Here is a 26,821-nt window from a genome sequence, read left to right as displayed (position 1 = left end):
CTTCTCACTAAACTTTTGAATTCTTGTAAAACTTCAACAATCTGGTGAAGTCAAGCTTAAAGCTTAGATCTCAAATCTACCTGGAGGCTGGAGCATGATGCCCTCACAACCTGCCTTTGAGTTTGTGTCTGTCAGGAACCCCTGTTCACCTTTCCTGTGAACTGAAAAAAGGCACCAAGATTATAAAAAAATTTGATTTTTAGATGAATCAGATAACGTGAGCCTGGGATTAAGCACCAACATATTGATTAACCCACTTGTGATTAAATTTATCAGAGGGTGGGAGAAAAGTCAAATGGATTGGATAGCTTTCGGGAAAAGAGAAAACCTAAGTATTCTGCTTGTGGAGACCCAGTGGGACGCAATAATGCAAGGTGCAAGACGAAGACCTCCCCAGGGGGAGGGATCATGGAGGGCTGATGATTATTGCCAAATTTGAGGACCTAATTTTTCCAACCCTTGTCCCACCACTTGCTCAGTTTTTAACGCCCTCTCTCTCTCTCTCTCTCTCTTCCATGGTGATATTTTGAATTGTTTAATTGCCAAAATAGCTGCACTTCCATGTACATCTTTAGGTGCCTCAAGTACCCAACTTCCTCCTAGTATATGGTGCAGAAGATGGTGGCCGCTGACAAAGGGCCTTGTCAAGTTTCTGGTGAATGATTGCATTTCCCTAGTGGAAGAGGAAAGATGGGCAACATTATTACCAAAACCAGAAGGCCAGATGAGGAAATCGATGAGTCATGTTTGCTTCAGTGAAGAATCAAGGAAAGGACAGGACTTGATAGGTTGGGTTGATGTATTGCTAGTATTCGACCTGTTGATGCACCCATCTATGGACTCTCTACCAGAGATGGTTGTGGAACCAAGCCCTTAATGGGAAGATCTAGAGTCCTAGCAGTCACAAAAGTCAAAAAAGGCCATCTCTCTCTCTCTCTCTCTCTCCGCTAACAGCAAATGAAACTCCACGCTGATGTTAATTGGGATCTAACGAGGCAAAGCAACAGGAAAGAGGAAGCTTCCAGTCTATGAACAGGCACTGAACCATATCATTATTTGAAACCAGCTTCAGCTTTCCTCCTAATAAGAATAGAAGAAAAGCTTTAAGCTTTCATAAAGAGTCCGTACGGGAATTAATCAAAGTAATCGCCTCTTGTTGGTCATTAGCAAATTAATAAGACTGTCCTTTTCGAGCAACGTCTAATCTGTACCGAAAAGCCATATGAAAGACAGAAACCTCCCTCTCAAAATCTCCTGTATGTTTATCATCATATCTTCCTGATCAAAAATCTTTTCTTAATCCCTCGCTCCAAACAAACGAACAAACAAAAGAGGACAGATATTAACTTAACGTTGTTATCTTTTTTCCCTGTGTTTGTTGGCACATTTATGCTGTCTGCGGGTGACGGGTGTGCAGATTGGTTAGCAGTTGCAGTCACTCAAGAAAAGAGATTCAACTTCATGAAAAGGGAAGGCTTCAGCACCATGGCTTTGCAGGCACAGATATTCCCCATCTACACGTGTTCCCATCCTTCTTCAATGGCTCGCACTCTTATCGTATATTCATTGGATCCCCACCACCTTCAACCCAACCAAAAAAAAAAAAAACAAACAAAGAACCACAAAACGAAAAAGAAGGAAAAAAGAAAGATGACAGCACGAGGGATCGAAGTCATTTTCTTGAGGGTCTTTGAGCTATCAGAATAATTAATGGGCTTCATCAGTTGTCACTGTTCCGCTTACATGCTCCGCAGGCAGCGTGGCGCCGTTTCGTAGGGGTTAGTTTGCCTGGCTTGACTGCGCTCTCGGTCACGATTGTACATAAATAATGCAGAAAAGCTTGCCTGTCGAACATTCATCCAAAGTAATCGATCAAAACATTGATGGACCAAAGCATCTTCCAAAATCAATACAAAAAGTAAGTTCCCCACAAGATACATATCCGATACGTCACGGCTGAGTGATTCCAAGAGGGAAAATATCTTTTTTGCTTGTCGATCAAGGGTGCTTGCTGCAAGCAGTTGGCACAATCAGGACGATAAAGAAAGACTTGCTGTCATTTTGGGTCAAGGAAAGCTGCTTTTGCCTCCTTTTTCTTTGTTCTTCTGGACTCTGTCGCTATCTGGAGCTTGATGAAGAAAAAGTTATGGATGGGCTTCTTTCTCCAGCCTTTCATCTTCCGAGCCCAACGTGTAAAGAAGCGGGCCATCCCCATGGGAAATCAGACTTGTTTGGGCCAATTTGGCCCTTCCCATTTGTACAATTTGCTAGTGGGACACGATCAGATCCCTCCGTGCATGAAAGCCGCAAGGAGCCTGAAAAGGCGATAAAGATCCTCAAACCGCTAAGGTAAAAAGCACTTGATAATTTACCCTCGAACCCAATACGAGAACCGACAATAATCACGAATTCGGCAATATTGTGGATCACTCTGGATCCTTCCCGTCCGGTCTGGATTCAGCATATGTTACAACGGGACTCTCTTCAGTTCGCCGACGCTCGCGAGGAAGGGTGACATCAAATACGCTTATCCCTATCCTGCTTCAGGTCTCATCACTTGTATCATCATCTTTACCTGCGAGCTTTGTCCTTTCCCACTGTTTTGAACAGCACTCTCGAGATCACTCTAAAACAACAATTTTTAGCCATCGTCAATGGGTATTCATTATACGGCGTGATTGGTGCAGGAGTGTATGGCGGACCGCCGGTGATGGCGCCGCCTCTGTATGCTTATTACGGGGCTTATCCGCTGCTAACGACCGACACCGGGTTCCTAGACGAATGGTAAACTGAAAATCGGCCGGGCAATTTTCTCGAAGTCGTCTACATATTCCTTCGCTAATTTATCTTTTTTGGTGTTGGGAACATGGCCTTGCAGCACTATGCTGCTGTTGCCTGTTGGATGCGTGTTGCTGGCCTTGGGACCCCTTCCTCTTCTAGCAGCAAAACAAACACAAGCGGTGAACGACGGGTTTGTCCTTGGTTGAAGTTGAAGACCCTTGGTTTTATTTTCCTTCCCTTTGCCTAAACCTTCTTGTAAAATGTCTTTCCTCGTAAGAAGTCCCTGTAGTTTCCTTTCTTTGCCAATGAAAGCGAGCGCCCAGAAACAATTTGGATATTGTCATTATCCATCGCATCTGGAAGTCGAAAATAAAATGAGTCCAAATCAAAGTAGTTGGCTAATTTTGATTTTCTATTTATACGTAAAACTAGCGTCGATTAAACTTATATTACTTCTGGTCCCCTGTCAGAACACTCCATAAAGCAACGTGGGAGCTTACTCCGTTTGAAATCCGCCATTATTTATCAGCAAATATAAGTAGAAACAGCGATAAAAACACAACTTTTTCAGCAATGACAGAGAAGATGAGGAGAAAAGCTCTGCCGCTACGTCCATTTTGCACGTCATGCAGATGACGAAAGCCCCAACAGCAAGACTTGCCTTGTCATAATGGAAGTACAAAGGCTGAAAGTTCGGAATGCCGTGTGCGATCTGATGGCTCGGGAAAAGTGGGCATTCAAATTACGATGCTACAGAAGGAAGTGAACCAGGAGATGCATTGAATACGAACGAGTATCTGATTTTATAATCTCGCGGCAACGTATGTTAGTTAATTCAGTTCCAAGACAACATGATGAAAGTCGAGCTGACGACCTTGTACAAAATTTGGCGACCAAATGTTCAACCTTGATAGGACTTCAAAAATGTAATGCACAAATGGAATTTCTAAACTGAACTACAAAACCAACCACCACTAGACTGCGGTAAGATTGCCGCTACAACTTTCCGAATACTTTCTTGGGAGCGAAGAGGCTCCAGCATATGGGAGTATCGCAGCAAGCTACAAGGTGTGAGAAGTACGAGTGTTGCTGCCAAAAATTGGTGCCCAGAGTGATCAAACGGCCAAAACTCATGCGTGCTTTATTAGCATCAAGTACGGGGCCTGGCCGAGTGACAAATTCTTTCACCAAGCATCTGCTATAAGCTGATTGTATAAATACCTGCAAATGCCTTTGGCTACCGTTCTATCTTTCTGAAATTGGCGAACAGCTCACTAAGTTGAGATTCACAGGCAGCTTGAGCCTCAGGGGCTAGATCCTTTAGAAAAGGCTTTGTTAGGTTAAGGGACGACACGATTTGAAATACCCTGCTACAAAACTTGCGAACTTCAGCACGCCTCGACTGTTTCTTCGGCATGCTCTTTACCATCTCCCCTATCAAGTGACCAAGCTTCTTCAGATGGTTTTTCACTAATTTCTTTGACCTCTCCTGCTGGTGTTCATCTGCATTAGGAAGTACCAATGACCGCAAGATCTCGAGTATCAGATCGAGTGCCTCGACTCGCCGAAAATCTGACTTCGCAGAGCTACACTTCTCAAGAATGAAGCCAAGAAGATGTTGCCCTATCCATGGCCTCCTCCTGAATATTTCTTTCAGAAATTCAGATTTTATCTGTGACTTTTTGCTATCGAAGAAACCAACCATAACACCACGGAAGATATCCAGGACCTTCTGCAGCTCAGATTCTTCAAAGTTTCTTCCATCTATTATTTTCAATATCCAATATGTTGAATTCTGCGCAAGGGAAGTAATCATTTTGTGTCGAGTCCACGAGGCAGACGGCTTCTTGGATGGGTTACCAGCAGATTTTCTCTTAAAAGGTCTTGAAGCCAATTTCAAGTTCCTTTCCAACAAAGACTCGAGAGAAGAAAGCTGAATGGCTTCACCTTTTGGATGCTCCTTCGCTTTGAAAATTTTCTTTTGCAAAATTCCCCATATACGTTGGCCAAGCTGGTCACTACCTTCCACATTATGAAGATTGACAAATGCTTGAGCCAGATTTGAGTACACCATCAGAACTTGAGGTTTACCTGCACAGCCCAGACAATCATGGTTACATAAGTTAAAGAAAATGATGTCTTTTGATATCGACAAAGTCCAATCTTCTTGTCAACTTTTCTAACATTTCACCTCAATAAGTTAGGGTAAGTGACGTCCCCACTGAAGATAACAGCATTAAGGAAAACGTCCTGACTGATTCATTTTTCTTTTTCAAATGACTGCAGCTATTTTTTCACATATATGCACGTATCTATTAAATAACGAAGAAATTCACTGCCTCATAGGATTCATCCCTTGAACCTTGAGAAAACTCTTGTTTCCATCTAAAGCACATGCCGAAAATGCTGATAGCAAAAGGTTGCCAAAAGCTCTATGAGCATGTCTACAGGACTAACTAAATTATTTTCAAGCCTATATAGGATAGCAGTATCCTTAAATCTACTGGGAAAAGAGAGACGAGACCTTGCTCTTCTCCAGAAACAGCATTAACAATACATATTATGATATCTCTCTTGCTTGTCCGTGTACATTACCTGCATTTTCATGAAGGAATATCTCCAGCAAGGAGAGAACACGTAGTTTGAAGAGAACAAGTTGGGAATGAGCAGTTTCAGCCCCACCATGATTTTTTCTCTCCTTGAAAATTTGAGCAAGATAAGTATCCATGCGGAACATTGCATCGTCATCCATTCCTCCATCAGATTCCTCGGAATCTTCTGGAATTTCTCCACCACTTTCCAAATCTCCAACAACTGTCTCAGAGTCATCAGTCTCAGCCGTTTCACCCGTCTTGGCTTCATCAACTTCCTCATCTTCCTCGATCCCAAGAAAGTCATCATCCTCATCATCTTCATCATCTTCATCCTCACTCTCTGCGTTCCGATGTCTGGCTGGCTTTATATCTTTCTTTATTACCCGTAGCATCCGCCGCAACCCATCATCGGTGACATTAGAGCAAAAATTTTTGAAAACCTAAAAATATATCAAGAGCAAAGAAGAACTTTTACATGTACTATCACTGATAGCTATCATTAACTAGCAACAAAATGCTTTTCTGGCAATAACTATGCACAATTCAGATTCTTTCCAAACTGATAAAGATTTCAAGAACTAAATCAGAGGGAAAAAAAGAAAAAGTCATTCCTAAACCTTCTCTTACCCTGCATTGCACATTACAATACAGGTTTCTCAATTAACCGCCCCAAGTTGTGGCAACCCCTAGGTCCCATGCATATCATTTAATTAGAGGAGCACACATGGAAGCACACAAGTCTGTTCTCCTGGTTTGAGCCCGGCAGAATAATCAAGTGAAGGTTTTTTTAAGAGCTTAAGGTGACAAATGTAAAATTCTATATATTGCTAAAAGCATAAATTTTGAAACTAGATGATGCGAATTGCAATTGAAGGAAAAGCTAAGAATTACTTCTAGATTTCTGTGGAAAAAATAACAGGATAGTTTGATGAGATATTCGTGACAGCTTCCCGGGTTAATGTATAACATCATAGAAGCATACAGAAGAACAAATAATGAACAGCTGGTATCCACAGAGCAAGTCCTACACTGACTGACTCTAGGGACTTCAAAGGGAGAACCAAGAACTAGGATAATAAAATTAACCAACAAAAATGTAAGAATTGATTGCCCACCTGCTCTATTGCAGCCCTCATTGCCGCCGATGATTGAGGTAGCAAAGAAAGCAGTGTATCAACGAGCACATCCAGCAACTCAGGCGCTCCATCACCACCACTGATCTCATCTTCTCCAGATGATTCAAGCAGATCAGGACTAGAAAAGGCCTTCTTACAGCATATAACAAGTTCTGAAGCGGCTTCTGCAAATTCTTCAGGCCGAAGAAGCACTTGAAGAAGTAGCTGGATAAGCAAGTACCTCAATGCATGCAATTTAGGTACATCAGGGCTTAGCCCGCTGCTCCTTTCCTGCCAAGACAAAAGCATTTAAATGATCTCCAATATGAGTACAAATGGGACAAAACAACAAAGGATATAATTGAATTTAACTATTCGAATAACAGCTAATTCGATGTCAAATCGCCTGAAGCATCTCTCTTAGAGCACGTGTGGCCTTGATAGAAGATATGGTGCAACTCTAAGTCTGACTATAACATATTTCAAATAATGTCAAAATCAAATTGATTCAAGAAAAGTTCAGTACCTCTCTGGAAAGCCTAGTTTCCATTGCCTGCAACTTTTTGAATGCCTTCTCGTCATCATCACTCAAAGTTCGGAAGAGTGAAACAGAAGGAATGTTACGTAGGGTGCAAAGGAACCGAACAAAGTAAGAGCCTAGATCACTTGGCTCAGCAGCATTCACTGAAGTTTGCGAGCCATCCCCTTTTTGGGCAGATGCCAGCAACAACTGAAGCTGCTCAATACACATTCTGCAGAGAGCAGTTGAAGTAGCTGCTTTTGGCCATCTGAACTTCTCTTGCAACTCAAAAGATGTCACTTCAGAGCCAAGAGATGCAGTAAAAAGGCCTTGAACAGCTAGAAACTTCAGAATTTCTATGTGCACCCGAAACTTCGCTTCGGATTCCAGTTTCAAGTTCTTCAATATACCAGGGACAGATTCAACAATCCAAATCTTCAAGGAATCCATGCTTCCAACAGCAGAAATAGAATCTTTATCCTCATTTGATCCAATCTCTGAGTTGTCATCAGTTGTTTGACTCTGATCTGAGGGTTCCTCAGAAGCAGGACCATCATCTACAAATATATTTGTTAAGCTCTGAATAAACAGCATGCAACCAGATTCAGTTTGGAACTCAGCCAAAAGATTTTTGACTGTCTTCGTCTGGGTATTCATATCAAATTTCCCATTGCTATGCTTCTGCAGAGCCACAATAACGGCAACTCTCCGGACATCGTCATACCTAACCCAGTCAGAGAGTTCCTTAAGGAAATGCTGTGCAACCTTGTACAGCCAGGAGTCTCTTGTTGAAAGTATATCCATCAAACCCTGGACAATTTTGTAGGACAAAACAAGTGGAATAAAAGATGCGGGCATCCTTGGGAAGAGAAGGAGGAGGACATCAAATGCCAAGTGTTTACGGTCATGTGATGACAGCATAAGGGATCCTTCGATCACAACTTCAATAAAGCACTGCAGGTTCTTTGCAGTGTCTTCGTCAGAAGCACCAGACTTGCGGCCCTTTTTCTGCTTCTTTAAGGAGCCTGAGAAAGCCGCCGCATCTTCATCCTGTAAAACCGGGTCAGGCAAAAGAATTTTCACCAGCACGGGCCATACACTATGAACACGAGGTTGGCAAAATGTAGATTCCTGCAAGATTGAACACAGAAAGAACCTAGAGGGATCAATAATTACTGTTTGTGTTATTCATGTATATTTTCTATGGAAACATTATACATCTGAAAATTACCTTGAAGCAATTACTTAGATGAGACAAATGTTCTGAAGTAAAAAATCGGCTGGCGCTAAATGGATTTGGCAAAAGTTTCCCATATACTGCATTATTACCAGAAATTCTTTCGCGAATTTTCAGCGCTAGAAGCAATGCATCAGGATTTCCACTTTCAGCAGCCCCTGCAAACCATTCATGAATGCCTGGAGCTCCAACAACATGACCGATTACGGCCTCGGAAGGCAACTGTACAACAAGAAGTCAGGCAATTAAAACATGAGAGGAAATATGTAAGGCTACAAGCAACACATTTTATTTCTACATCGAGGAAATGAATCCAAAATCGATAATAAATACATGAGCCATGTGTGACAGCTCGTTCTCACTCCTCGACTGAACAAAACCCTCCATCCAGCACAGGCAGTTTCTTGTCCATTCCCACAAAAATAACAGATTAAAAGGAAAAACCCAAGCAAGAAAACATACTAATAATCCCTGAAGCTGCATAGGCTCAGGAGCCTTACTTCAACGCATGGGAAAAAAATGCACACAGAGCTTTGGTAAATGCCCGGTGATTAGGAAGGGGTGCGATGGGACAAGGTCTGTCACCAAAGTAACAAGTGCAAATGAAAACAGTCCAAAAACCAAGGCCTGATTTTCCCAAAAAAGAAAAAAGCATTTCCTAGGTATCTACTATATATCATATTAAACAGGATAATGGAAACAATCAATGGCTAAGAACTTTATTCTGTTTCCTAAATGTTTCATCCACTTTCGACCTGCCAAGCCCAAGATGCCAAACTTAACAACATGTTATGTAGAGTGACTACAGTTCCAAAGTAGTTACTAGCCCAGTACACCAGACCAAGGAGAAGTCAGTAATCTAAAAGATCTGAGAATGCCAGGGAGAAACAAGCATATAAGCATGCTAGTGCAGATATTCATCACCTGTCATGAAACAATGGACACACAACTTTTCAGAAAGTGCCACACAGTGATGTTTACATTGACAACAATTCATCAACAGTGTAAGAAGAAATGGTTCCACACGATCTATAACCTATAAGAATCCGGAGTAACTCATTAGCTTGAAGTACCTTTTCAACCAAGTCCAGAAGAACACTGACAGCTGGTTCTTGCAGATACCTCTTCTTGGCTGAAAGGGAAATAAGAAGACCAGTGAATTCTCTGATATATGGAGTACTTTTGTCAGACAGCCACTCCTTGACTAGTCTCCCGGAGCGAGCTAGGGCACCATAAGCAAATAAACGGCCTAAAAGGCTATCCCTCACTTCCTGCAGTTTGAATGGAGGATATTACGTTTTAATGAAAGGAACAGTAAATCCACCGAAAAGAAAGAACAGTTTGTAAAAAGGACAAAGTGCTACCTGACCCTTCATCGACGAAGAAACTTCTAATAAGTCAACAGAAAGTTTCAATAAGGATTCAACCCGAATGGTAGGAACAGTACTGACTAAGAGAGTCAAACCCAAGGAAAAACCCTGTCTTGCGCACTGCATTAACAAACAGAAATCGTGTAAGGGATAATATTCAGACTTATACGACAGAGAATAAATACGGAAAAGAAAAAGTGTGTCTATTGTGCCCCAAAAGAAGTATGTCATCAGATTAATTTCATCAATTGACAGCCAGACTTTTATGGATTCAGAGAAACGGCTATCAGCAATATGGAGCCTAAATACAAGATTGCATATTCCTATCTTACTGTCGGATATGCGATAAGAAAAAGGAAGAAAAAAATGTTTGAATGGACCACATCAACAGATTTAAGCAATGGAACACATCAAATCATCCACTGTCTGAAAGGAATGACAGTACGAAATGGAGCTACACAGCTGAAGGTATGTATTTTAAGTTCAACTATTGAAAAAAGAGTCGCCAAAAGTAACATGCCATCTACCTAGAATTCAGATTTAAACATGCCCTGCATCGCTTTCGAAACATAAGACGACCGAGAAACTTCATTCATAGATTTCGAGGAGTCACTCATGAATTCTAATTTCGGACAAAGCATACCTATTCAAACAGACAGAAAAGTAGAGTTACAAAGAAAATGCATTTTGCCGAATGATATGATGAGCAACTACTCGATAAAAAGTAGAAAAAGTCATCAACTTCAACCTCTCTCGATGAAGAAACTCCGCGAATGAGCCTCCGCACAGCATATTTCACGGAAGGTGCACAATCCTTCAATCCATCATCCTTTTCAGCTTCCAACTTCGCTCCAACATCAACCAGCTCCTTCTCCTCAAGCCTATCGTACGCCTTCTGAACCGCCCGCAGCTCCGTCACCAGCGTCTCCACCGCGGCCTCTCTAACCGAAGCATCCGCAGACGCCAAATCCCCAAATACACTGATATGAAACTCGGGCAGTGAATTGCCGCTCGAAGAAACCACTGCACCACCTTCCTCATCCGCTCTTTTCTCCGTAACCACTTCTTTCAGCTTCGACTCTCGGTCATCCAGAACGGCGCGGTGCCGCTCCTTGTCGAGCGCCTTCCTCTTCTTCCTCCTCTCCATAGGCTTCACCGAACTCGGTGATGCGGCTGCAGAGGCAGGCGAATCGTCGCTCTCTTTGAGCTTCTTCTTCTTCTTCTTCTTCGACGGTTCAGTGACGGTGGCGTCGCCATTTACTTCCTCCCCCAGATCAATTTCTACTTCCTCTGCACTGTTGGACCTTCGCTTGGTGCCCATCGGAGATTGACAATCTGCGAAAAAGAAGCAAGCTAGGGCAGAAATCAATGTTCCAAATGCGGGACGTTCTTCACCGGAAAAAAGATTCCTGTCGGTGTTGCAGGGTTCTTGAGAGTTTGAATTAGGGTTTTAGGGACATAGAATTTGAAGAGGCTGCAAATTTCTTGGAGGGGCCATGTGAGTGGATCATTGAGTCCGAACAAATCTCGGGTCCGCCACGGCCCATGACTTTTTGGATCGGGCTGGCCGGCAGGACTTAATTTCTGAAAAGCCGGCCGGTTATTCGGAGCGGTCCAGTCCATCCGACAATTCTACGCCATGCCAGGATTTGACACTTTCTCATGAAATTCAAACAGATGATGTCTTTTCGACCCAAAAAAAAACACAGACGATGTCTTCTCGACTGCTTGATGAGATTTAGGCTCTGTTTGGTAGTGATTTTGATCTTCTATTTCTGTTCCCAGAAACAAAAAAGGATCAGAAACATGTTTGGTAATGAAAAAAAAATGATTTTGATTCTGGTCTCAGGAACACTTTTGGACCACTTTTCAGAAGCAAAAAAAAAAGATGATTCCGGTGTTTTGGAACACTTTTGGGGATCACTTTTTTACACGATATACTTATGACTTATTCCTCATACTTATAATTAAGTTTTTAATATAAAATGGTATTATTTAAATAAAAAAAATCCACGTGGATTTTCAACTTTACATAAATTAAAATAAATTAAAATTCAATTTTAAAAATTGCCAAAAAATAATTTTTTTAAATTAAAAATTTTATTTAAGGTAAATTTAATAAAAAATTTAAAAATTTAAGAAATTGGGGAAATAAAAAATATTTAGATTTTTAATTTAATAATTAAAAAATTAAGATTGAAAAAAACTAAAATTTTGAAAAAAAATTCTCATCACCGGATTCTTCCCCTCCCCCTTTTTTTTAATTAATTTTTTTGTAAAATTTTAAGCCTATTTTTAAATTCAATTTAAATTTAAATGTATATTTATATTTAAAAATTTTAGTTTTTAGAAAAATTTTAAATCTAATTTATTTTTTTATATTAAGGGACCTCTAATACGCATGTTTTTTTTCGATTTTTTAGCTATTTTATTTTTTATTCTAATTAAGTTTGTATTTTTTATTCCTATTATGTTTTTTCAACTTTTATGTTTTTTTTATTAAAGACTAGACCCAACACTTCACGTCGCGAACTAAATCTCCATTTTTTCTCCATTTTTCGAGCCACACAAAAAAAATTGTCAAGTTGGGTGAAAAAAAATCAATATAGTTGAGTTGCGGGTCTTGTAAGCTTGTACGATGTGTAATTACAAAAGTGCAAAACTATAGGCGGTTGCACAATAAGGAGCTTTTCTTTCATTTTTTTTTTTTTTTGGTAATCAATCTAAAAGTCACAAGAAATAATAACAAACAAATGATTTTGACAAATTCTGTAAATGTAATGCGAATTACTTTTCAAACAATACAAACATCTACATACTCATGACAAATCGACAAACGAATTGAGAACGAAAATTTTGTTGCTTTTTCTTTTTTTTTTTTGCTCCATAATCACTATTTGATTATTTTCAAATTTTGTTGCTTTTTCTTTTCTTTTTTTTTTTGCTCCATAATCACTATTTGATTATTTTCCCTATTCTTTGCCATCAAATGTGATTATATAATTATTTGATTTAAATAAAAAATTGGAAACGGAAATTTTGTACAGCTACCAAGCGCGTTTATGTTATAGGAACAAAAATTTTAAACAAGTTACTAAATGCGTTCGATTCTCAAAAAAATCATCTAAGGAATAGAATAAAAAAAAGTGATTTTGATCAGAATCATTTTTTGGAAACAGAATCACTGCTAAACAAAGCATTATCTGTCATGGATTGTATGCTTGCACATATTTTGCTGGTATACTAGAATATTGAATTTTTCATGTATAAATTAAATTAGAGCTGGATACTTGGAGATTGAATCATATAAAAGATTGAAACTTAATGACACTTAATTGAAAAAAAAGCTCGTGATAAGTCAAAAGAAGCGTATGAGTCGATTCAAATAAGTGAATTGATATATATGTGGCATGAATCTAAATCTGTACCGGTCATCTTCATAAAGCAAATAGCATAAAGTTATTATGGCCAATGTTAATTCTTTTAAACCCTTTATCAACGATCGTGAATAATCAGATTAATTTCCAACTTCTTGCCTGCCAAAAAATGAGAGAACTACTTCCTTTAATATGCCCTGAGAATCTGAATTGAGGCAAATTTAGATTTGGACACATGAGCCGATGAGACGCTGACCAAATAGACAACCCGTTTTGATTGTTCTCATTTCGTTTTCTCTCTCCCTTTCTTCTCTATTTTCCCTCTTCCCAGTTTTCCCCTTCCCCAATCCTGTTGAAGATGGTAACACAACCTGACGTGCGACTTCGCCACGCACGACCTGAATCGAGCCGCCAAACCCCATGTCCGCCGGCACGACCCGCCACGGTAGCAGTCCGCTAGTGGCAAGCCCCCACCTCTTATCCCTCTCTCGATCTTTTCTAGGGCTCTCCATTGGCTGGGAGTGGGAGAGAGAGGGAAGAGTGGTCTGTCTTGTAGACGATTAGTGTACTTTGATTTTAAGGGTAACTTTATCAGGGAAATTCACCGTCCTAGTAAGGAAAAAGACAAATCCAATCCTAGGCAATACACGAGATGCAACCAACTTCGACAGAACTAGTTATCCTTACTGTATGTACAGAAGGGCATCCAGATGGCCATAATAAACTGCTGCGAAAATAGGCACTATTAACTGGATTAAGATCCCACACAACCCATCCAAATAACAGAATTGAATAGCCAGTGACGAACAAAATTCATCTTTCACCCCACCATCCTCAGGAACTAAAAAAGATGGACCAAGAAGCCTAGACATCGAAAGTTTGCTCAGTAGCTTCAACATATCAAAGGGTCAACCCACCGAAACCCTCTCCTCTACACACGCAAAAAAGAGTTTCCTAAGACAACATGGAACAAGAATTGAATGACTTTCACTTTCTGCATAACAATGAAGTTTGGATGTGGCGGTTATTTCCAATGTCACCAGTCCAAAATTTCCTAAGCTTTCCTCCAACATTTAGATACAATACCTCAACAGAAAATCACTTTCTTGAAAAGAGAAGGAAATTAAGTCTAGAAAGAGATTTCACTTCTTCACCTCCTCGTATTCGGCCTCAGGAGGAGCCTGCTCACCACCCTGAGAACCTCCGGCTGCTGATCCACCATCTGAACCACCACCGGTCATGTGCTGTCCAATCTTAGAGACAGCCTTGTTGGCAGCATCAAGCTTCGACCTGATTTCGTCGACGTTATCGCCTCCAATGGCTTTCTTCAAATCTGCAACTGCATCCTCAACCTCCTGTGCAACCTCAGCAGGGATTTTCTCCCTATACTCACCCAAGCTCTTCTCTATGCTGTAGATGGTAGTATCTGCACTGTTCCTGATGTCTATCAGAGCTTTCCTCTCCTGATCACGCTGAGAATACAGCTCTGCGTCCCTAACCATCTTATCGATCTCATCTTCTGACAGGCCACCCGATGAACGGATAGTGATCTGTTGTTCCTTCCCAGTGGTTTTGTCTTTGGCAGAAACAGTCACGATACCATTGGCATCGATATCAAATGTGACTTCAATCTGAGGCATGCCTCTAGGAGCAGGCGGAATACCCATGAGCTCAAATTCCCCAAGTAGCTTGTTGTCCGTTGCCATTTCGCGTTCGCCTTGAAGAACCTTGATACCAACTTGTGTCTGGTTGTCTGCTGCCGTGGAGAACACCTGCGTGAACAAAAAGACAAAACTCCAATCAACAATTATTTGAAGAATAGAAAATGTCAATCGGAGCCCTTAATAGTAAAAACCAAACATCAAGCATTCTGTATCTCAAACTGCCCAAAAGAGAGAATATTGCAACTCAAGACACTGGACAATGTGCGTATAACATTTGAGTCTTTGAAATCTCACCTGACTCTTTTTGGTAGGGATAGTTGTATTCCGGTTTATGAGCCTTGTGAATATACCACCCAACGTCTCAATACCAAGTGACAAGGGAGTAACATCTAGAAGAAGCAACTCTTTAACATCACCCCGAAGAATACCGCCTTGGATTGCTGCTCCTAATGCAACAGCTTCATCAGGATTGACTCCTTTGCTTGGACTCTTTCCAAAAATTGCAGAAACAATCTCTTGCACTTTGGGAACACGAGTCATTCCACCAACAAGAAGAACTTCGTCAACCTCTTTGGTGGATATGCCAGCATCCTTCAAACAATTTTTACACGGGTTCCTAGTTCTTTCAATCAGGTGGTTCACCAAAGTCTCAAACTTTGATCTAGTGAGAGTAATATTCAAATGCTTAGCACCAGAAGCATCAGCTGTGATAAACGGCAAGTTAATTTCAGTCTGAGACGTTGACGAAAGCTCAATTTTAGCTTTCTCGGCAGCCTCCCGGAGCCTTTGCAAGGCTAGTCTATCCTTGGCAAGATCTATTCCTTCAGTTCTCTTGAACTCGCTAACCAAGAAGTCCAGCAATGCATTATCAAAATCTTCTCCACCCAAGAATGTGTCACCATTTGTAGCTTTCACCTACAAAAAAGCATGACCATTTCACCACAATCCCCTGGCTTGTAAAGGCAAATGAAGTATAAACCAAGTCAAAACCCCACTTACCTCAAAAACTCCATTCGATATCTCCAAAATGGAAACATCAAAGGTTCCACCCCCAAGATCGAAAACAGCTATAAGCCCCTCCTTGTTGTTCATTCCATAAGAAAGTGCAGCAGCAGTTGGTTCATTAATAATTCTCTGCACATCAAGACCTGCAATTCTGCCAGCATCTTTGGTTGCCTGTCTCTGGGCATCGTTGAAGTAAGCTGGAACTGTAATCACAGCTTTTGATACTGTCTTCCCCAAGTAAGCCTCAGCTGTTTCTTTCATCTTTGTTAGAACAAATGCACCAATCTGACTTGGGGAATACTGTTGTCCATTTGCTTCAACCCATGCATCTCCATTTGGAGCTTTCACTATCTTGAAGGGAACCATCTTCATTTCTTTCTGGGTCTGGGCATCATCAAAACGCCGTCCAATCAACCTTTTTGTACCAAAAACGGTGTTTGCTGGATTGGTGACAGCTTGACGTTTGGCCGGAGTTCCTACAAGTAACTCGCCTTTCTGGTTGAAAGCAACTACTGACGGTGTAGTCCTTGCACCTTCAGCATTTTCAATCACCTTGGGATTCTGTAGGAGAGAGGAACAATTCTAATAATCTGAACATTCAAAAAAGATATCCAAAATCGAAGAAAGAACATAATTTCTACAGGGCAAACAAATTCTCATCCTTAGTATTTTCGGCTCTTACCTTTCCCTCCATGACTGCAACACATGAGTTGGTTGTACCCAAGTCAATACCAATGACATCGGTCCCTGCTGACTTTGAGCTGTACGATAGGCAAAAAAAAGAGAGGATGAGTTAAATTCTTACTTGCTTCACAGCTCAAATGTCAAAAAGCAACGTATCTGCACCTGAATGCTCTGCACAAACTTGCCCAATTCTGACCCGTATGGCAGCCAGTCCATGATGATTTAGCATGGCCAGTCAGCTGGCAAAAGAGATGCCATGAGTGATTATCGTAATAATCGTTCAAGAATCACAAAGTCATGCTCATGTAAGATAAACTGTGCCAGCAGACCAGGACCACCCAAGACACCAGGTAGAAAGAGCTTGCTACAAGGAACAAATGCATATTCCACTCTTTCTGTTCATGATTTGCATGGAAGATCACTGGAGTACGACTAGGAGTCAAAACCCCATGCACGGTGGAATGTGTTTAATAACGAAAGAACTGTCCAGATTCTAGTCCAATAATATTACTGTAGCTAAATGCATCAAAATTCGTGATAATTGGAAGCCCGTACCATTCAATGATTTCTAATCAATCTAAGATGAGGCAATCTAAGATGAGGAAATGAAAACTATTCATTTGCTCAGACTAACTCGAGACAAACAATTTGACCAACTGACAAATATAAAACACTAATTTTAAACAAACGCACGCTTGAGTTCCTTCAGTCCAAAAACGGCGGGATATAATGAATCACGAGAAATGAAATGCTTAATCCAACTCTCATGAAGAGCGGATATTAGCTGAAAACTCCCTTAATATCATCCGTTTGCTGGTATGCAGGCGCATAAGGATTTACTAATGCAATCATAAGCATGATATAATCATCGTTTACTCAAAATGTTATCAAGTTCACGGATTCAAAGGCCATTAGCAAAGATCATCCCACGAAAATCTCCATGCATCTCCATCAGGACAACAGAAAAGTAAAAAACGAGCTGACGCAGAGATATAACTACAGCAAAATCGAAGAACCGTCCCCAGACCGCTCAAGCTAACTTGACCGATTAAGAATCACGCTTAAAAAGAGGTAACAACGAAAAAAGAAAAGCAAACGAAGAAACGAAAATCCATTTCCAGAAAGCCTCGAGATGATTATCCACATTAACATTGAGAAAAACAAGCAGAAAAGCAAAACGCTTTCGATCTCAACTCAACAAGTCCCCCACCGGAAATCGAAGTCAAGGCACGAAATGGAAAAAAAAAGAGCCGAGGTAATGAAGCGAAGAAGAGCAGCGACATACCGATCTGTAGGCAGAGAAAGAAGCGGAAGCGACATCTCGCCGCCGTACGGAGCGAAGAAGAGCCGCGGTGGCCATCTCTCTCTCCCTCTCTCTCAAGAAGCCAAAAGACGGAGAAATGGAGGGCGCTTCGTGGGCGGAGCTGGCTCGCTAGGGTTTAGGGTTTAATGAAAGAGGAGGATTGGCCCCTTTTTATTCACGTGGCCCGACAGGCCAAAGAAGCGGTGGTCGAGCGGAAGGTTCTAGACGACTCATCGTGGACGCGCACGCTCATTCGCGCATTACCGTTCATCCGACCGATCGGAGTATGCGCATCCGACGGCGCTGATCGATTCTCGGACTGACGCGTCCATGCGAAGGGCGGTACCTGATTAAATCCGGATTGGACGACGACGGCGCGGGGGTGTCGTTTTCGGCTGGTCAAAGTGGCGAAAATCGGCTCCCCTGTCTTGGCCAACAAGTCAGCCTACTCTTTCTGTTTCGTTAAATATTCCGGGCCACACAGGCCCAAAAATAATATAACAATTACACAAGATGCAACCAACTTCAACGGAACCTCGGAACAGAAAAAAAGATGGAACAGGAATTTCCAATGTCACCAGTTCAAAAAATTTCCTAAAGCTTTTCCTCAATAGAAAATCACGTTCCATAAAAAAAAGATGAAGCCCCGGCGATGCTGCCCTCGCCTAGTGGCCGGCGAGCTCCGGCGATGCTCGCTAACCACAATTCGCCGGCCAGTGGAAAGGGGGAAAAAAAAAGAAAGAGAAAGAAAGGAAAAATAAAAAAGACAAAAGAAATAAAAAAATATTGAAAAATATTAAAATATCATAAAAAATTGTCCATGTCAATAATGAACTGCCAAACGAACTAAATTGGCATAAATACAAAAAAAATTAGCATTCAATTGGCGGATAAAAAAAAATTGGCCAAACAAAAATTGATGACCGAATTAGCACAATTACAATAGGTTTATGACTTTTTTGATAATTTCCCCCCGGCTCTTTAGGAAGATGTCTGTAAATGGATCCGTCTACACAAAAAAAAGGATCCAACACCTCCTAATCGATAGATATGTTGAGATTTGATCAGTCAATCGAGAGAGCTCGATTAAATATAATGAGTAATGACTCAAGGGACGCGAGAAACACCACAACTTAATGGCATAATTATCCACAAAGGGCGATCGGCGACAAAGCTTACGGGTGACCAATTACCCCGAAATTGGATAAGAATTGCACAAAAGGAAGGAGAATGAAGATGTCAAATGGAAGTATCAACACGAACCGACGGCTAAGTACCTCAACCGCTCTAGAAGTTGTAACCGCTTATGGATAAGATCAATACCCGACTAATAAGCCTGCAATCTCAAGAAATGTGCAATCAGAATGTAACCATAACTAGAGTGCTGCATACTTAAGAGTGATTGTAATTAGCGTTTGCAATCACAAGAGGTTTCGTTGATATCGACGAGCATGAGAATCCGCCTTACAAAACGAACCCCAAATTCCTTGACCGAAAACACCGAGCTGTACCCGTCAAGTCGATTTTGCTAAACTCGGTGCTCTAAAAAACCCTAAACCCGTGAAAGCCTGCATTGAATACCTTGCAAACACAAAAAGAAAACAAGCCAGGATACCATCTAATGTATTAGCTATGTGTCTTTTCATCTTCCACGCACATTTACCATTTCTGGTACTTTCTACTATGAGAGCTTCACTTTAACACTCCTGTCTCCAATTAAGAAAGAATCCACTTCATAAGCAAAACCAAAATCAACTCTTTGGGCGAAATTCCCTTTTTGAGTGAAACAGGATCTTATAACCATGCTTACAGGGGATGAATGCAAAGCTTTCACTCCTACACATACTCAGCAGGGTCATGATGATTGAGAAATTAGACAAGAAACAGGTTAGTTTAAATCTGTACAAGAAAGACAACTTCCGCAAAGTTGGCCAACTTAGCTTGGAACTATGCAATGAGCAAGCAAAGTTTCTCTTGGAACCCGATCCTCCTGTTCTCGTCTTCAGGGCAATCCGAATTTCGAATTATCAAAAGCAACAACTTTGCCCGGTTGAAGAGTATCTGGCGTCAGGCGTGACAGCTGATACAGCTCGTTTTTCTTCTTCAATGGCCCGGCAATACAACTCGATTTCCTTAATTAAAAAATTGATGTATATTTGTGGCAAAGGAGACACACTATACAATCTGTCAACAAGAATACAACCAGTAGGTCAAGTATCCCCTACAAGAAAAGAGGGAAACTCAATTGAAGGAATGGTTCAATAGACCTGCAGCTTCACTAAAAGGGTGTAGAGAGCAACTGAGGAGCGACTAAAGCGCAATCGTCTGTGTTGTTTGCACAATGTTCGAGACCCCATCCAAGAAAACTGATGAGAGAAATGATAGAATGGAAAATCATGATAACCGGTAATTAGGAACGAAAAGAGGGAAAGATTTTGCCAAGTATAGAGGATATTTACCGCCCCAAAATATAGCAGCGCCACTCGCACTTCATTTCATATTCTCAAATAACCTCCTCTTTCGTCATGCCCGCGGGTTCTCTTGAGAAACGACTTCCTGTTGAGAGACCAACTTCTCTGAATGACCCTCTTCCTGTGCCATTCGGCCAAGCGTTTATACAAAGCTGGGAAAACGAAGCAGAGAAGCGCAAGAAATAGCAATCCCACACAAAGCAACATCACATTGCGGAACCCGTCCTTTAACGCCGGGTCCTTTTGCTCCGTCCATGGAACTCCGCCCACATTCATGCCAAAAACTGTGACAAGAAAAAAAGGGGCAAAAAGAAAATGTGAGAATCTCCTCCTTAAGGTTGATGATCCAAGTATTTCAGATGATGAAAGCAAACTACTCGCAAGAATCCTCGTTTAGAGCTTTTACCTCCGGTGATGATTGATAGCGGAAGAAATATTATGGAAAGGAATGATAGGTAATATAGTTTCCTGTTTATCTGCTCAGACTGCCAGCTATCTAGACCAGCTTGGATAGCTGTAACCCGGTTTGCTATGAATCCCACGTTCTCCTTTAGTCTTCTCAAACGTCCAATTAATTCTTCGAGAGAGCTGATATCTTCGCTGGCAAACCACAGTTTCGAAGAACATTTTTCTTTCACACGGGGGAATACCTGCTCACCATGGGCGATCACCTGGGCAAATTCATGTATTCGCATCAGAAAAAACTGAATGATATTGTCCTCACCAGCCAAAAGACTGTCAGGTTACGTATTAAATGACCCTATATGATGTATGATTACGTTTAAGTTTGTCTTTGGACTTTCAGTAACCTTTCCTAATATTCATTTCCACAGAGCCCTTCCCTATCCTATTTTCATAGCTACTTGTGAAAAATGATGACAAAGCATTGGCTCGGCTCCATGGAAAGACTAGATAATGGCCTTCCACTTCCAGCAACACCAGTTCACATAGAAATTCTGTCTGGTTTCGTGATGTTAAGACGTACATCTGAAAGGAAGACGGGAGTACCTGCAAGAGCCGCTGCAAATTCAGATGCATTTTGGGAAATCTCCTATTATCCAACATTTGTTTCTTCAAAGCAGAACCACCTGTGAACAAGTTAAGTAGAATGCTGTCTCTTAATTAAGTGGAAGATTCAAATTATGTACCGTACAAACTAGGGCCAGAACTGAAATTACAGTAGCAAATCATCTAAAGAGAGCATCTGGAAAGAAGGTTCGCAATTATTTCTTCTCTCAACATCAAGATGTCCATGACCAAATGGAAAACTTGGAGACGAACTAGGAGTAGAGGCACGCATCTACCTTGCTCTAGCTTTCTTGGCAATTCCACCACAGCAACTCGAACTTTAACCCTCAAAACAATTATAGATCATTCCATGCTGTTGAGATGTTGCATTCATTAATTATCCATTGCATAAGGTTTCCATGATAGAAAAAGATGTTAGCTTTTATATGCAGTTCTAGAAGTGAGCTATCGCAGATAATAGAAGTTACTTCAAATGTGAGAATTTTTTGAACAGAGCATCACATCTCAAAACTTTGGTAAAGAATGTGGTTTGTACAGACAGAACTAAGCACATAAATTTTGATCACAGCCCCACAAAATTGAATGAACTAAGTAAAGAGATTTTACTGATCAACAAAGATGTGAGAAGATGATTCAAATATATTAATAGTCATATCTGTCAACTAGATTTCACTAAGATAAAACTGAAGTTATTAAACAACTTGAGGCATTCAGCTGGAGAAAGCACCCATCAAACTGCAAGCATTAACTTTATGAATGCATCTGCTAATTCACATTTTTGCAGCCCTTTCTAAGTCCATGTTACAAAAATGTCTCAAATGTCCCCTAGTACTCACAAGGACTGAGATATGTTTCACTGCAATATCTCATGGCTATCAGATCTATACTGCATACCGCCATGAGATATCTGTCAAAGCTATATGAGTTAAGGATTCAAGACAATTGGGAACCTATGGAAGCACATGACACAACCAATGCCATCTAGCATCTGGCATAATGTATATCGAGCCTAGATTTTAATGTAGGAAGAAAGAGAATGAACCCTGAATGCAATCAGGAAAGCAGCTTGTATTCCAGAGAGATGAATCACCAACCAAAACTTTATTCTCTAAGCATAACTCACCTTTATCCAATTCGAGCTCCACTGAGTCCAAGTCTATCTCAAGTTTGGTAGCAACATCTTGCAAGTGATCCACATGTGTATCCAGAATGTGAACAACAAGATTCGAGACGGATTTTGGCACTGGGTTATCAGCCTCCTCAGAGTGATTCATCGTTAACAAGAACTCGAGGACATGCTCCTTTATTACAATACTCCCTTCCTTCTGCTCATCTCTGGTGTAAGAGGGATTTTCTATGCTAGGAATTTCCGAGAGAAGAGATTCACCCATCGTCGAGAACCCCAAACGGGGCACGCGACCTAGAGACACAGTAATAACCGAGTTCTCCGTAACCCTAGCAGCAATTCTGAACGTGTAGTTGCTAGATGGTGGACCAGGTGAGTTAATCCTAAAAACAAGCGCCCCATCAACGTGTCCGCAAAATGGTCCATTACTCACTAGTGAGAGAATGTCTTGCAGCTTCAAAGGCGGGCAAAGAACATCAATGAGATACTGGGCGGATTGCGACAGCTTCTGGTTTCCTTTTGGGAGTTCCACATGGTACCAGCAAAATTCATTGCCACTTCCTTCAGCTAGATCCCACTCCTTATGATAAAACCTCCCTTGCCCATCAAATATATAGGCCCTTTGCCTCACGGCCCCTGGAAAGTGGGTTCTATAGAGGCGGGTGGTTTCTCTAAGAGGAGTATCTTCGGAGGTTTCTTGATCCATTTCTTCTGCATCCCTAAAACTGATTGCTTCCTCTCTTGCCACGTCCATTATCAATACAGCTATTCTCTAAGTAGCCAATCAAAATGTTTCCCGATGCAACGTACACACCAAATTTGGTCCAGAGTCTATTATCCTGCAAATTGCAAGAGGCAGATCAGACACTATTTCATCATCCCAATATCGTTGGAACAGATATGGAACGAGACAGAAACAGATCCCCCAATTACAGAAAAGCAAGCAAAATCGAAAACTTTAAATCAAACGCATCAGTCAACTTTCGAAAAGAATCAAGACACATTCAGCAATCAGGCCAAAAGCAATTCAGGAAATAAGAAACGAACCCGGATAGCACGGAATCCTTTCGAAACCTATTGAATTCGTACCCAAATGCTCAAATGACTTAAGTCGAATCGAACGAGAGAAGGAAGGTGAAACAGAGGAGGAAAGACAACAATTGCATTTACCTCGTGGAAAGTCGAGGCCTTCACAAGATGAGCAGCGTCAAATATCACCGGAAACCCCTCAACGACCATCAGAAACCGATTCCAAACCCAAATGAGCAGAACACCCCAGAAAAAGAAGAGCTTGTTTGCTTACTTGAAGGTCGAATCTTTCTCTGGCAATAAGATATAGCCCAAACCCAGATAACAACAGATACTAAATCACGTGGGGGCAATGGGGAAAACAAAAGAAACTGAATATGTCGGAGAAATCAAGAAAAAGCCGGAGCTTAGCTACCCGAGAAGACAACGTCGCAGGAATTGGGAAGTTTCGAAGAAACATCCCCCATTCCCAGAGGCAGAGGGGCTATCATTGACCGTTTAAAAGGCGTTTGAAATGTTGCAACTTGATTATCAAATTCTTATCTTTAAAGATTTGGTAAGCACCGATTGCGTGCGCGGTTGTTTCCGGGGATAACCAAATGAGGAACCGCCACTACCTGTCACGTTGTCACCTGAATAAAATCATAGGTTTTGGTTCTTCCCGGATCTCTTGTTGGGTTAGGCAAAGACGGGGGGATTTCGACTATTTTTACGTTCAGTCGCGGCTACAAGATATCTGCAGTTTGTGACAACTCGGCCTTCTTTCAGCTCGACACTTTCCTTAGAGGTTTTTCCTATTTTCAGGAATTCACCCTAAACTTTTACCAGAATAATACTCTGTTGCTTGAAAAAAAGAAGAAGATAATGTCCGAAAAGAAAATAAATAACGTAAAAAGATTGGCTGCCTGCCTCTCCTTATATCTTGAATTAAATACTTCAATCAAATTAAGGTCATCTCCAGAGAAATTCGATTTCTATCCGTAGATAGATTGCAATCTTCAAAGATATTGCCTACTTTTTTTTATTAATGGGTTGCAAATTCTGTCTGCATTAGTATTAGATATCGGGCAAACTCATACGGCGATTTCGAATTTAAATCTCTACTCAAAAAGTCTCTTGGAGATTGTGCTCATGCTTTTGAATGCACGATGCGTTCTTATTTTGATTTTTAAGTGTAATACATAGAATCTCGATGTGAAATTATTGAAATAATAGTTTTGTAATCTAAGGAATTTATCGTGTCTCAATTTGAATTCGAATATATCTTGTGTTATGATTGCCCAAAATTACTTTTTAAGATTCCGTTTATTTCTCGAAAAATGTGACGATTTCAAAATATATTTTCTTGAAGATTAATATGTTTTTTGGTATTTGGTTAAAATATGAAAAGGACCCCGAAAATGATATGTTTCCGTCTTTTTGATATAGAAAATCGAATATGATTTTCCTCTATACACTCCTGTCAATAATTTATTTTTTATTATTTTATTTTTACAATAATGTTGAATTTTTCAATTATTATCTTTTTTCTCCTTTTTCTTGTTTTTTATTTTTTTTATTTTCCTTTTGGTTTCAACGGGTCATCGGCCACAACGATGGCCGACGACCGGCCGCAGGTGAGCTTGAGGCTCTATCGGTCCCGGCGATATCCGGCTTGCTCGAGACCGTCGAGCTAAGCTCACGTCATGGCCGATCGCCGGGCTGTCGACCATTGCCGAGGTCCGCATAGGAAGGGATCGCGAAAGGAGGAGGAAGGAGGAAAAAAGAAGAAAAAAAATAAAAATAGTATAAAATAAAATGAATGTAAATGAATTGAGAGAGCAAATACGGAGGAAAATGTTTTCCTCTTTTCGAGGAAAACATAGAGGAAAAATAGAAAATTATTTTTCTAATTAAATTTAATTTTCGCTAAACAGATGTCGAAAAATATGAAAAACGTTTTCCCGAGATTTATTTTTCGCGGAACAAAAATAATTTGAATATGTAAGTCGTTTGTTTAGCACTGGTGTCGTTTAACTTTATTTATAATTTAGCTTTTTCATGCGGGAGAAAATAATAAAGCGGGCCCCCCATCCTCGTCATAATAATTTTGGCTCATCTGGAAGTCAACGCATGTCGTTTATCTAAGGGTCGGTGTCCCGGTTTGTAAACATGACGCATCCACACACGATCGAAACTCAACTTTCGTACCCTCAACTTCTGGAAGCTCGACCCGTTGACCCGTACCCAAAAAGTACATCTCAAGCTCCACCGGCCTTGAGCGGACCGGCCCAACAGCTAAATGTCCTCGGTGGGCTGGGCTAGTGGAGATACTCGCAAAACGGGCCCAACACGTCATTTCGGGCTGCGGGTCTACAACGGTAACGATCAAATTTAAGTCGACGCTCATACTTAACGGGTATCTTGAAACACTTATCGGCATCATTTGATGCGTATACTAGGGGTGAGCAAAAAAGACGGCTCGGATTTGATCGAGACCGATGCTCTGGTTTTCAATTTTAGGGGGATCCGGTCCAGTTCCCGGTTCCTAAAATTGGAACCGGTGACCGGGTGGTCCAGTTCTCGATTCTAGGGCCCAGGATCGGATCGGTCCTTTTTAATTTTAATTTTTTTAAAAACCTAGCATTTACTTGTTGTTTAGGTTTAGGTTCTTTAGGGTTTTTTTGCTTTACTTCAGCGTATAGCCGCAAATATTTTTTCTTACATCATTCCAAATAGGAATGCCGCATTTTTTTTTTTTTTGGGTATGTGTGTGGTCCAATGGAACCGCTCGGGAAGGTTCCCGGTTTCGAAAAATTGAGAACCAGGACCATCGGTCCTGTTCTCGACTCTTGAGAGAAATCGGACCGGACCGGAAACCGACCACTCCTACTAAGTGCCCACTATCGGCAATTCCCAATACATTAGAAACCTTCAACCAAAGAGAAAGAAGAAAAGGAAGAAGAACAAGAAGAAAAGCTTTTCAGTGAATACTGGTATGTCAAATGACCATATTGCATACATGTAAGACTATGATGAAAATAGTTCTGCTTACCATGGTATCATCAACACATGGCCAATTCTTTCCAGGAATGTGATATATCACCACGATGATCCCGCATGCAATCGATACTCATACGTGTTAATAGTTTCCTTTGCTTCCTTATTCCTCGAGACGGACCGGGAACACAGAAACCAAAGAAAACGAAAAAGAAAGTTGACTAAATATAGTTGGAGTAATCATCAAAGCAACCCTTGAACCGGAACGAGAATCGTATATGAGAATTGCAATGAGTTGACTCATAAAATCTTTCAATCCGGTCCTACATAACAAGAACCGGGAATTGGACCGGCGGTCCGATGGTTCTCAATTTGATCGGTCCGATTTGTTCATCCCTAGCCATATGTATGTATGCGTGTACGTACATTCCACGTCATGTACGCATTTTTTTTTGTGGATGCAAGAGATTGATCCTTCAAAGGGGGAAAAGGATTTTTCGAAAAAATGCTTTAGTTATGCATTTTACCAAAATCGTC

The 26,821-nt window shown here is 41.0% G+C and overlaps 3 protein-coding genes and 1 long non-coding RNA gene across 14 annotated transcripts; 1 reads left to right on the top strand and 3 right to left on the bottom strand.

The window, feature by feature from the left end:
• Positions 1-2,476: 2,476 nt before the first annotated feature.
• Positions 2,477-3,103, top strand: LOC125312862. The gene is made up of 3 exons (XR_007196922.1): positions 2,477-2,547; positions 2,688-2,784; positions 2,879-3,103. It is a non-coding gene; the product is annotated as an uncharacterized LOC125312862 (long non-coding RNA).
• Positions 3,104-3,556: 453 nt separating this feature from the next.
• LOC115729231 (myb-binding protein 1A-like protein) lies at positions 3,557-11,096 on the bottom strand. The gene is made up of 8 exons (XM_030659722.2): positions 10,366-11,096; positions 9,612-9,737; positions 9,321-9,518; positions 8,242-8,469; positions 7,017-8,141; positions 6,491-6,781; positions 5,377-5,815; positions 3,557-4,872 (listed from the first exon to the last, which is right to left on the bottom strand). The coding sequence occupies exons 1-8, from the start codon at positions 10,936-10,938 to the stop codon at positions 4,019-4,021; spliced, it is 3,834 nt and encodes a 1,277-aa protein (XP_030515582.1). The 5' UTR covers positions 10,939-11,096; the 3' UTR covers positions 3,557-4,018.
• Positions 11,097-13,961: 2,865 nt separating this feature from the next.
• On the bottom strand, positions 13,962-17,847 carry LOC115729232 (heat shock 70 kDa protein, mitochondrial). Its single transcript, XM_030659724.2, has 6 exons — positions 17,633-17,847; positions 16,510-16,586; positions 16,346-16,424; positions 15,658-16,224; positions 14,953-15,573; positions 13,962-14,766 (listed from the first exon to the last, which is right to left on the bottom strand). The coding sequence occupies exons 1-6, from the start codon at positions 17,705-17,707 to the stop codon at positions 14,137-14,139; spliced, it is 2,049 nt and encodes a 682-aa protein (XP_030515584.1). The 5' UTR covers positions 17,708-17,847; the 3' UTR covers positions 13,962-14,136.
• A 1,896-nt stretch (positions 17,848-19,743) lies between these two features.
• Positions 19,744-23,997, bottom strand: LOC115729229 (zinc transport protein ZntB). Of its 11 annotated transcripts, none has more exons than XR_004013922.2 (7): positions 23,447-23,997; positions 22,274-23,115; positions 21,130-21,209; positions 20,528-20,792; positions 20,110-20,405; positions 19,918-20,016; positions 19,744-19,834 (listed from the first exon to the last, which is right to left on the bottom strand). XR_004013922.2 is itself a non-coding variant. In XM_048272487.1 (6 exons), the coding sequence occupies exons 2-5, from the start codon at positions 23,028-23,030 to the stop codon at positions 20,146-20,148; spliced, it is 1,362 nt and encodes a 453-aa protein (XP_048128444.1). In that variant the 5' UTR covers positions 23,031-23,115; positions 23,447-23,997; the 3' UTR covers positions 19,744-20,016; positions 20,138-20,145. The 11 variants fall into 11 exon arrangements, 5 of the variants coding, with proteins under 5 accessions (XP_048128444.1, XP_030515580.1, XP_030513843.1 ...); XR_007196901.1 differs by having other exon boundaries at positions 19,744-19,782; XR_007196902.1 differs by having other exon boundaries at positions 20,138-20,405.
• Between the last annotated feature and the right edge of the window lie 2,824 nt (positions 23,998-26,821).

This window comes from Rhodamnia argentea, chromosome 11, assembly GCF_020921035.1.
Source record: "Rhodamnia argentea isolate NSW1041297 chromosome 11, ASM2092103v1, whole genome shotgun sequence".
NCBI classification, from domain to species: domain Eukaryota; kingdom Viridiplantae; phylum Streptophyta; class Magnoliopsida; order Myrtales; family Myrtaceae; genus Rhodamnia; species Rhodamnia argentea.
This window is presented reverse-complemented; position numbering and strand designations above follow the sequence as displayed.

What these genes read in the sequence shown, in the direction of transcription:
- LOC115729231 (XM_030659722.2), bottom strand. Translation starts at nt 10,938, where the DNA reads ATGGGCACCAAGCGAAGGTCCAACAGTGCAGAGGAAGTAGAAATTGAT. An exon ending in TTCTGGACTTGGTTGAAAAG is followed by an intron (nt 8,470 to 9,320) that starts GTACTTCAAGCT and finishes CTTGTTGTACAG; the next exon opens with TTGCCTTCCGAGGCCGTAAT. An exon ending in ATTCCTTCATGAAAATGCAG is followed by an intron (nt 4,873 to 5,376) that starts GTAATGTACACG and finishes TGGGCTGTGCAG; the next exon opens with GTAAACCTCAAGTTCTGATG.
- LOC115729232 (XM_030659724.2), bottom strand. Translation starts at nt 17,707, where the DNA reads ATGGCCACCGCGGCTCTTCTTCGCTCCGTACGGCGGCGAGATGTCGCT. An exon ending in AGTTTGTGCAGAGCATTCAG is followed by an intron (nt 16,425 to 16,509) that starts GTGCAGATACGT and finishes CCTATCGTACAG; the next exon opens with CTCAAAGTCAGCAGGGACCG. An exon ending in TATCGAATGGAGTTTTTGAG is followed by an intron (nt 15,574 to 15,657) that starts GTAAGTGGGGTT and finishes GCTTTTTTGTAG; the next exon opens with GTGAAAGCTACAAATGGTGA.
- LOC115729229 (XM_030657983.2), bottom strand. Translation starts at nt 23,030, where the DNA reads ATGGACGTGGCAAGAGAGGAAGCAATCAGTTTTAGGGATGCAGAAGAA. An exon ending in GGAGCTCGAATTGGATAAAG is followed by an intron (nt 21,210 to 22,273) that starts GTGAGTTATGCT and finishes ACTTGTTCACAG; the next exon opens with GTGGTTCTGCTTTGAAGAAA. An exon ending in ATTTGCAGCGGCTCTTGCAG is followed by an intron (nt 20,793 to 21,129) that starts GTACTCCCGTCT and finishes GAATTTGCCCAG; the next exon opens with GTGATCGCCCATGGTGAGCA.